The 11,491-nt window shown below is 34.5% G+C and overlaps 1 protein-coding gene across 2 annotated transcripts in view; it reads left to right on the top strand.

Annotated features, from left to right (window-relative positions):
• Positions 1-11,491, top strand: part of LOC128248379 (vinculin-like) — a 149,095-nt gene that overhangs the window by 117,709 nt on the left and 19,895 nt on the right. The window contains exons 1-2 of one of the 2 annotated variants that reach the window (XM_052969645.1): positions 2,791-3,048; positions 5,126-5,297. In XM_052969645.1, the coding sequence (XP_052825605.1) occupies positions 2,992-3,048; positions 5,126-5,297 (229 nt within the window). In that variant the 5' untranslated portion in view covers positions 2,791-2,991. Of the gene's footprint in view, positions 1-2,790; positions 3,049-5,125; positions 5,298-11,491 lie in introns of those variants that run through there. The other variant, XM_052969644.1, reaches the window with a different exon arrangement.

The raw sequence follows: 11,491 nt of genomic DNA on the forward strand, positions 1-11,491 counted from the left end.
ATGCAATCAAAACTAATATAAATTAAAAAACATGGATCTGTTTCATTGGTCGTTTCAAATAACGGTCTTAGGTATGCAATGAACAAAATAAACAAAACAAATGAATTCAATATAGATTCATCCTATTTTTAAAAAATCAAAGAAAACCTTAAATTGAAAAGTGGATTCAAAATACATGTTTCTTTTGTCTCTTCATTGATTGTATGTTTTTATCATTTTCTAAAATTTGTAATGTTAATATATTTGTCTGCATGGCAGTGAGCTGGCAGAAATGTTAGCACACTGGGTGAAATGCTTAGCGGTATATGTTCTGAGTTCAAATTCCACCGAGGTTGACTTTGCCTTTCATCCTTTCAGGGTCAATAAATTATATACTAGTTGCGTACTGGGGTCGATCTAATCGACTAGCCCCCTCCACCAAAATTTTGGGCCTTGTGCCTAGAGCAGAAAAGAATATATTTGTCTGCATGTATTTACTTTATGCGTACTTTAGTATTATGTATACCTGCCATGTATCTATGTACATCGTTAATATATAAGTGCATATGTGTGTGTGTGTGTGAAAATGGGGCATCTGTCTCCGAAACTCCAAAGTTGAGTAATGTTTTCTTGCTTGGATTTGTAAACTACGATAAGGATAACACTGGTCAATAAAGAATTTGTCCCAAGGAAAAGAATACTTGTATCTTATATGCTTTTGCATGCAGAATTCAAAAATAATGTCAAATTATCTGTATCACCCACAGTTTCTTTGTTCCACGATATCCCTCTCAGTTCCTGTTATGTGTGCTAAATTTCAGTTAAGCTGTTGAAATGTGAACACACTGTGCAGTTGTCATTGTAACGAGCTGCTAATGCCACGCTGTCTGTTGAGTATCTAAAATTACCCAAATTTCCCAGCTTTAATTTCAAATAACATCAAATTTACAAGATAAAGTAATTCATTGGTTGTAATCAAAATTCAGTGTTGCGTCGATACACTAAAATTGAAAGCAATCTGAGGAAAATTAAGTGGGGCTCATTTTGCGAATGAGAAAGACTAGATCTGAAAATGTTGGCTTATTCATTGACGAGTTTCTAAAGTTATCTGTTGGGACTGCAAATAATTAATTAGGTAATCAAAGTTTATTGCCAATATTGTCATTGAATTCTAAATAACATTAGACAGTTACACAGTCAGCAGAAGTTGTTGGTGTACTATATTCTGTAGAGGCAAACTTCTAAGTTTTGTGTTTAACATTTTTGCTATTTCCACTAGCCTTCTCTTTGACATCATTGCATATTTATTTATTTATTTATTTATTTACTTATCATGGATTCGAGAAGTGGTGTTCTTAGGGAAGTTGGGATGCCTAGGTGAGAGTTATATGATTGTCATTCAAACTCTTTTAGGGAGTAATGTCAGAGGCATGTAGAAACTAAGTTTTGATGAAGCTGGATTGACAGTCAACAAAGTTCATATGAACAAATACTGTTGATGTGCTGTTGGAAGAAGGCATATATATTAGCAGTGGGTCAGTTGTTGTGGACTGTCAGTAAATTTGTGTGTGATGGTTGTTGGGTCATTATTATCATCATTTAATGGCTGTTTTCCACACTGGTATGGGTTAGATGCAGAAAGTGAAATCAAATATCTTGATGACAGGCATAACATAGAAGCCATCTTTTCAGGATGAACTCTGCAAATAATATAGGGTAAGTAAGGGTGGAAAACGACTTGATAAGCAAGGCCACATGCAATATTTTTCTAACACTGGCCCATTGTCAAACTCTGTCTTCCTCCACCATTCTATGAGGAATTTCTATGGCTGGCTTCTGCCTCGTATTTGTTTAAACTATGCCATTCTGGCCTCAACCCACGCAGCACACTTACCTCTCATCTGTAACTAAGCTTCTCACTATAGAACTTTATGCAGTGATTGTTGTAATGATGTATGAATTCACACATGTTATAGCTTATCTATATTACATGGTCATGTAATATTGGTATCTGAAAAAAAAAAATGATATATAGTTTGATATTATAACAAAAAAAACATAAGTGTTTGATATTATAAAACATAGTTTGATATTATAACAAAAAAACATGCAATCTGATAAAGCTAACATCTATTTGTATTATCAATAGATTTAAGAGCATTAAATGACTCTAATAAGTTTGGAGCATTATTTATTTATTTAGTTATTTATTTATTAAAATGAAGGGGTCACTTATCAGTAATGATCATGGAAGGGGAAAATGTAAAGAGGATTTATGAGCGTGGGCACAGAATTGAAAACTAACGTCAAAATTATAATTTACTTTACTATCCTTTATTTGTAATTCTGAATAGAAATATCAAAATATTTATAGAGTGTGGATCAGTTATTACTTGCCAAAAATGCAGCTTGGTCTAGCATTGTTACATTTTTCTTTTTTTTTTTCTTTCTTTTTGTAATAAACAGCTGTTTCTTTCACACATTGCTTTTATTCATTCATTAATAATGGCATATCAAATATCTCAGAATATGACAACTAGTTCTTTCTGTTACTGAATAGGATTGGAAATTCTTTTACACAGAATTTCACAAAATAATATTGGGCTGAATCTTTCTTTAATGTGAATATTTGTGAGTCTTTAAAAAAAAAAAAAACAACAAAAAAATTAACAATATAAGGGTAACATGAATAATCAGCCAGCTTTATCTACTTAACATATTTATGTATTTAGTTGACAGTGATGTATTTTAACTCACTAAAGTTTCATATTTATTTGTACATTAAACTGTTTTATTAGTTTCTGAGTAACTTTGCTTTCAGTGTGAACTGACTGTTGTTGCGGTTGGATTATCTTTAATAGCATAAAAGATAATTATTCTTTCAAAATTAAGGGGGGAAAAATACTTCTAAAGATATGGTAAAAAAAGATCCTGTAATATCTGCTGGAATTGATTCATCATCATCATTGTTTTTACATCTGCTATTTTGATACGGTATGGGTTGGCTGAGACATGCTGATCAGTGTTCAGTGTTTGGATACCATTCCTGTTGCCAACTCATGTTTGCACGTAAGGTACTTTACTCCTCATCTTCATTTGTTGAACCACTGAGCTACTAGAACTTTTGCTTACGCATGATACAGACAACATTGCTATCTAAGTATCTTCAATGGAAAGACATATGAATAAAACACATGAATGCATAAACACAATAAGACACAACCACACTCACACACTAACTAGGCTTCTGTATAGTCTCCATCTATCCAATTTCACCCTCAAGACATTGGTCATACTGAGATTATAAAAGGAACCATTTGGGCTAAGTGCCACATAAAACAAACTTCTTAACCACACAACCATGTGTATACTTAATATATAAATGAAGTGAAAATATTTTAACTGCAAAGTTATGATGTTTAGTCTAGGTTTTTGTTGTTGTTGATATGACTCTATGTATTTAAAAGTAAAGTATTTCACTTTAAACCTTAAAAGTAAAATACCAAAATTAGGTTGGTTTATATAAAAGCTGTATGTGTTAATCAGAGAAACAATTAGGCAAGGAGAAACCAATTTCTTTTTATTTACTATTGATAATGTGCCTGTACAATTTTTGGGGTAAAATAAAGAGCTTGTAGACATTTTCCTCTATACTAGCATGCAACAATGTAACTACCGTAATAGAAAGAACAATATAAGGATGAATGTTTAGTACAAGTTTATATGGTAAATAACATTTCCAAATGACATAGTTGAAATTTGAATTGGAAAAGTAAGTATACTGCTAAAATAATGACAACAAAACAAGGATTTTGAACTTACATTCTGGTTGAAGAAATTATATGTTGGAAATGGAAAAGACATGATGGTATATAAAATGATGGCAGCAGTGGCATATAATTGATGGTAAATTTTGAATTTATATCAATGGTTTTATAAATCAGCTTTGTTGTTGAATTGTTGTGATGGAGAACCTGATACGGCTATGTGTTCTTGGTAGAGGAAACAAGTTATCTATTCTGTTCTTACTTGTTTAACCCTTCTGTTAACATATTTGTGTTGAAATACACTGCCTTTGTTTTTATTAGTTTTGAAAATAATGAGAAATTTAGTAAAACAGCTGTCATTATTAAGCTGGCATTTAGAGCATAAATTAGCATGAAATTTTGATGAAAGTCTTTAATTTAGATCCTTTATAATAGCAAGTTTGTATCATAGAACCTGAGGCAGACTCGACTCAGGTGGATTGGTATTAAAATGGTTAAACTGTTGTTCTGTTTAAACTGTCAATGCTTTTTGGAGAAGGTATCTTTTGTCCCCATCCCCCTCACATTCAGCCTCTTCTACCATGGGGGTATGTCCTGCCACCTCATCACCACCATCTTTCCTTTTCTAGCTGGGGTAGCTATGCATCTCCTCTAGAGCAACACACCTGTTCCTATTTCTCTCATACTCTTGCCTTTCAATACCTGGTATGAAGTCACCTCCCCCTATACTTACTTCATCCTCTCTCAGTCAAGGCGTTTGGTCTTGCAAGCTGTTTGGCAACCTCACTAGTGCTGGTTATACAAAAAAGCACCCAGTACACTCTATTAAATATTACCGTTAGGAAGGGCATCCAACTGTGGAAACTTGGCCAAAACAGACATTGGAACTTGACATGGTCCTCTGACCTGTCGGATCCTGTTAAATCGTCCAACCCATGCCAGCAAAGAATATGGATGCTAAATGATGATGATGATGATATGAATGTCATGACATCCTACCACTGTATAAGTACGACATTTGTTGCTTTGTAGACATTCATAATTATACTTCAATGATGATCAGAAGTAATTTTCAATTAATGGAAAAGAATAGGAGAGTTACAGAATTTGAACTTCTCTTCATAGCTCTTAAACTTTGTTGATATACTATCACGCTGCAACCACTTTTGTATATTACATGAAGATAATGTTTTGGCAATGATTTAACAAAGACAGGCATTATAGAAGAGAGGATAAACATTTTTGCGTATTTGTGTTCACATTTTTCTGTATGTATGTGTCCCTGCATATGAGTATGTGTGTGTGTGATTCAATCATGTTTTATCATGCTTCTGAACCACATTAAACGTAATTAAATTGGATGTTACAATTGTCTGCAGGTTGGTTATGATACCATTAACAACAGTGAAGACCAGATTCTCAAACAAGATATGCCACCAGCACTCAGCCGTGTCGAAGATGCTTCTATTCTGCTCCTCCAGGCTTCGGATATGCTGCGGGGAGACCCTTTTTCAGCCCCTGCTAGGAAGAAGCTCATTGAAGGATCACGAGGTAGGTATTTCTCTTTATTCCTTTTCTTTTTTCATGACCAATTCTGTGTGAACTTCCCACTATTTTGTAATTTGTCTTTGCACTCTACCCTTATCAATTGCCCTGGTGGCATATAAAAACTTCTTTTTATTCAACACTCTAATGATTCTGTCAATCTCACAACTTCTATACTATATAATAATTCTTTCTAATTTTGGCTCAAGGCCAGCGATTTAGAAGGAAGGGGGCAAGTTGATTACAATGACCCCAGTACTTGACTGGTATTTATATTTTGTCAACCCCAAACAGGTGAAAAGTAAAGTCAACCATGGCAGTTTTGAGTTCAAATACTGTCGAGATCAATTTTGCTTTCCATCCATTTGGGGTTGAAAAATAAGTACCTGTTGAGCACAGAGGGAGGGGTGTTATTGATGTAACTGACTTGCTCCTCCCCTCAAAAGCTGCTGGTCTTGAGCAAAAATGAGAATCATCAGTATTATTATTATTATTATTATTATTATTATTATTATCAATAAGGTAGCAAGCTGGAAGAATTGTTTGCATGCCAGGCAGAATGCTTAACAGCATTTTGTCCCATCTTTAAGTCTGATTTCAAATTCTACCTTTCATCCTTTCGGGATTGAAAAAATAAGTACCAGTGGAATACTGGGGTCAATGTAATTGACTAGCCTCCTCCCCCAAATTTCAAGCCTTGTGCCTATAATAGAAAGGATTATTATTAATTAAGGTGTCAAGCTGGCAGAATCATTAGCTCATCATACAAAATTTTTAGAAGCATTTTTTTCTAGCTCTTCACATTCTCTATTCAAAATCTTGCTGAGATCAATTTTGCTTTTCATTCTTTTGGGATCTATATAATTGACTAACTCCTTCTGCTTACAAAAAAAAAAAAAAAAAAAAATGCTAGCCTTGTGCCAAAATTTGCAGAAACATTAGCACATCAGATGAAAATGCTGAGTGACATTTCTTCTGCCTCTTTTATATTCTGAGTTCAAATTCCACTTAAGTCAACTTTGCTTTTCATATTTTTGGGATTGATTTTTATCAATCCTAAAAGAACGAAAGGTGAAGTGCCAGTTGAGCACTGGGGCCAATGTAATTGACTACTGTCTCCTAAAATTGCTGACCTTGTGCAGAAATGAGAAAGAATTATTATTATAAGTGGGGTTACGATTTAGAAAATTAGTAGAGAGGTAGATAAAATTGTGCTTATTTAGTTGCATCCCTCTGTTTTGAGTTTCAATATATTTGTGTCTATATCAGAAATAATAATAATAATAATAATAATAATGATAATGATAATGGTTTCAAAATTTAGCACAAGGTCAGCAGTTTTGGGGCAGGGATGAGTTAGATACATCGACTTACTTGGTAAGAATTGGTACTTATTTTATCGACTCAGAAAGGATGAAAGGCAAAGTCGATCTTGGTGGAAGTTGAACTCAGAAGGTAAAGAAGGACAAAATGCCACTAAGCATTTTGCCAGAGTGTTAATGACCCTACCAGCTACTGAATGCTAATTTAATTATTAATGACTTGTAGGTACGTGGTATTTCGTTATTCAACCATAGTATACTAAAAAGTGTATGAATCGTTTTTATAAGTCAATACTGTGTTCAACTGTGTTAGCAGTTCTCTTTACATCACTTGTTAATGTCATCTCTACAGATTTTCTATAGAAATTATAGCCAGCACTGATTTTCATTATGACATTTTGTATCTAAGCCACCTGATGTAAACAAGCAATGAAATCAAAGATGAAAAATGGGTAATGGGCATATATGCCATATACACCTATTACCCATTTTTCATTTTCGTTAATTTAATTATCCTGGTGTTTGGTGACAAGTTTCCTCAAATCTCAAGAATCTTTCTTAGGATTCTTGCATGTCAACAATCCGTTTCAATTGTAGTATCCTTCAGCCTCTTAGGTAGCAGTTTGGGTGTTGTGCTTAGTGCACCAATTACCACAGAAATAATTATTACCTTTGTCTTCCACAATCTCTTCATCTAGATCCTGACATTACTCAATTTCTTTGATATCCATTCTACTATCATATGGTATTGTTAAATCAATGATCTTACACTGTATTATTAAAATCATAAGCCCTTTAGCATTTAAACTGGCCATATCCGGCCAAAATGTTCTGCCTGTTTCAGGTTCAAACTGGCCAGATCTAGTCTCTCACATCTACTCTACAAGATCATTCTGAAAATAAACAGTCACATCATCAAAATCTCAGTTACAAGATATTGTATGATTAACTCAAAACTGTAAGAATAAATAAGCGTTACTTTCACAGAGTAATCTGAATGCTAAGGGGTGTCTGACAAAATGCAAGGTATTTTGTTTAATGCTCTTCTAGGTCTTTACAATTTGAGTTCAAATCCAGTATTTCTTTGTATTTACTAAATTAATTTTCACTACATTTTACAATTTACTATTCCATTGAAAGTGGAATCAGCAGTCAAAATAGATTTTAATTATAGACTAAAGATATTTCATAATCTATATGACCTAAACAGGTTAAATATAAGAAACATTAAATGCTAATCTATAATTTTAGAAAGTCATATATCTTCATAAACTTGTAAGCATTTGATATCGCCAACTAATACGAAATAAACTTTATTCATAGTTAAAAGGATCATAGTGTGGAAGACACATTATTAGTCATTCAAAAACACACAAAGACTGTTAAACTTCACTTCAGCATTTATTATTTGGTGTCAAAATTTTTGTCACACCAACTGCAACCTGAGTACTGACAGGATTTCACTGCATCTCTTAGTTTCAACACATGGTTTCAGATCAAATTACTTGCCTGGCAAGTACACAATCTTTATTCATGGCTCATTTCCAACAATATTTGGAATTTGGTGCTTCTTTTTTTCCTCTTTCATCAGGTGTTACAGGTTATAATTACCTTTTGAAACAATTTATTTTAATTAACTTGACAAAAATCTGTGTGAGTTTTGTTTAAAAAGACCCTTTCACTTCCCATTCAATGTTATTTTCCTTAGTTTTGTTGGTTTGTTAAGTTACCCCAAAACTACTTTCAACCCATACAAAATGTTCTGTGTGTCATGGAAAAGTGTCAAATATTCCTACTTCCCTGTTTAAACAACTAAACCACACCCTTGGGTGAAACAGAATATTTTTTTCTGACTCATGGTTATTGATTAGATATTTTGATTCTCAGACTTCTTGCTTTGAGCTCTTTATTCTGAGTGACCTGACAATTCTTTGAATCTATCATCTTCATGAATATTCATTCCATTCTTTATCAGTGAGAAATATAAGCACGTTCCTTTTCTTTTTATTATTTATATCCACAGTTGAAATGAATCACAGAATAATCATCCAAGAATTTAATTTCATGAATCAATGTAAATAATAGTAGAAGGAAATTTTATCTTTTTCGGGAGAGATTTTCCTATTTCTAAGGTTCTACAAATGTAAACAGAATTAAAACAGAAAAGTGTGTGTATTCTGTGTCATTGAGGTAGGGAAAGTTAGGTGATAAAGGGTATTGATGGAGATGGAGAGGAATTCAGTGTAGGAGAACATAGACAAGAGAAAAGAGTGGAGGGAAGGACTTGAAGCAAGTATGAAAGGATGTATAAAATAAAAAAAATTACATACTCTGTAAGTTTATCTTACATTTCTAAATAACACATACGCAAACATACACACGCACACATATACTTACATAAAACCTGTGTAAACACACATACACATGTGCATACAAATGTGTGTAAATACAAATAGATATGCATATACACATATAAGCATATATATCTTTTCTTTTTTACTTTTACTTGTTTCAGTCATTACACTGTGGCCATGCTGGGGCACTGCCTTGAAGAATTTTTAGTCAAATGTTTTTATTTTCCCTTTAATCCTGGCACTTATTCTATCGGTTCATTTGCTGAACCATTAGGTTATGGAGACGTGTACACACGTACACAAGCCAACACTGATTGTCAAGCAGTGAGAGTGGGGACAATTTCCATCTACCCCATCTACTCAAGGCTTTGGTCAGCCTGAGGCTATAGCAGGAGACACCTGCCCAAGGTGCTATGCAGTGGGACTTGGAAGCAAGCTTCTTACACAGCCATTCCTTAAAAAAAAAAGAGAAAAAAAGTCATTGTAGTTTCTTTAAAGTTAATTCATTTGTTTATTCATTTAATGTGCAACACAGGAATTTTGTTCAAATTTAATTTTCTCTGTCTGTTTGTGGGCCAGTTTGAAAAGATGTAATATTTTAGATGTGCGTGTGTGTGTTTTAGTTCTTTTCTTTTTCTTTTTTCCTCCTTTGCTGTAACTTTGATGGAAAACATATCAAACCCTTAATAATATTACAGGCTCAGCCATTACACATCCTGTGGAGAGATGATAATGATAGAAAGATGGGGTAACTCACTGAGATAACCTAGTTGCAAGAAAGTGTAGGTGTTGTCATGTCAGTGTGGATGATGACTTTAAAAGGTGGCAGGGAGGGCATTGGAGGAGTTAAGGTGGTGCTTGTTCAGTTGGGCATGGGTGGGCATGAATTTCTTAATTTCTTTTTCTGTGTGTAGGGGTAGGTGTCTACTACCAGCCTTAGTCTCTTAACATTGAAAGAAAAAGTCACCGTCCTATTTTTTAACTCCCTCCTTCCCTCCAATTGGGAGCAATTTGAACCCCCTTATCAAATTATCTGAGAACCCTTATTTTCCTATTCTTTTATTAGTTATTAGTATCTTTACCAACAGTAAGTATGAACACCTTCCCTGTTGTTATCTGACATTTAAAGGAATTTCTTCTTAGCCTTCTCTGCCCCTCCCTCACTCCTTCACAGTATGAGAGAGGCTGATTATATGAACATCCCTCACACTGCCTTACAGTAATCCCTTGCTCTCTTGCCCCAGCCATAAGGAAAGGACTCCTCTTTGCACCCCTTCCCATCTCTCTTCAGTAAGTTATCCTTCTACTTAGAATATTAGAGATTACAGGCAATAGTCTTCTTATTGCCAACAGGAAATAAATAGACAGAATGAGTGTATGTGAAAGAGAGAGATGGTGAGGAATAGAGTGCAGGTGTGTCAGTGCATGTATGTGTGTGTGAAAGAGAGAGAGAGTGTGTGAGTGCATGTGTGTGAAAGAGAGAGAGAAATTGATTCTCTATCCAGCTGTTTCTTGTCACCAATCTCTTGTTGAAAAGGGAAGCTGAAATAACTACCCCTCCTCTCCCTCCAATGTCTGTGTTATTCCTTAAAAAAAAAATTTTTTTTACAAAATGTGAAATAGAAAGGGTGGGGTTTGGTAAATGACCCATTACAGTGATCTTGCTTACATACTTATTATAACAGAGCCCTCCTTATCAGTGAACAAGTGTGAATATTACATACCTGCCCTCCCCTGTCACTCTTCCTATCCCCCTCTCTCGTTTGTTGTAGGAGGCTTCTGTACTTTTTGGCTGATATATTTCAGAAATTTTTTAGCTCTATTTTGGAAGGTATAATAGTATTTGATGCAAAATTCTCTGAGTTGCTCATTCTTTTCATTCTGTCTGATTAGATACATGTTATTTAGTGTTGTAAAGCATTTTTTTGTCACTGTTGTATCTGTCTTTTGATGACAGTTGTAACTCTGACAGATATTATTATATTCCAGAGTCATTGATAGAATGGTTCTATCTGGCACTGTATGACCCCCAGTCATACAGTGTTGTTATCCTCAAACGGTTGGATCGGATCGTTATAACGCCCACTCAGTATCACAGTATAATTACTGTATCGGCACAGACATGACTATCAACACAGTCTACATGTACTCCCGACTTTCCTGATCTTCTCCTGTCGACTGGCTACTGGTTTATTTATAATGGCTGGCTACTACCACTTTTTACTGGGAGGGTGTACAGTTTCACTATACAACATCTTCCCTACTCTCTCTCTTTACTTGTTTCAGTCATTACCACTTTTTACTGGGAGGGTGTACAGTTTCACTATACAACATCTTCCCTACTCTCTCTCTTTACTTGTTTCAGTCATTTGACTGTGGCCATGCTGGAGCACTGCCTTTAGTCGAGTAAATCGACCCCGGGACTTATTCTTTGTAAGCCTAGTACTTATTCTATCAGTCTCTTTTGCTGAAGCGTTAAGTTACGGGGACGTAAACACACCACCATCAGTTGTCAAGTGATGTT

This window comes from Octopus bimaculoides, chromosome 7 (assembly GCF_001194135.2).
Source record: "Octopus bimaculoides isolate UCB-OBI-ISO-001 chromosome 7, ASM119413v2, whole genome shotgun sequence".
In the NCBI taxonomy this organism is placed as follows: domain Eukaryota; kingdom Metazoa; phylum Mollusca; class Cephalopoda; order Octopoda; family Octopodidae; genus Octopus; species Octopus bimaculoides.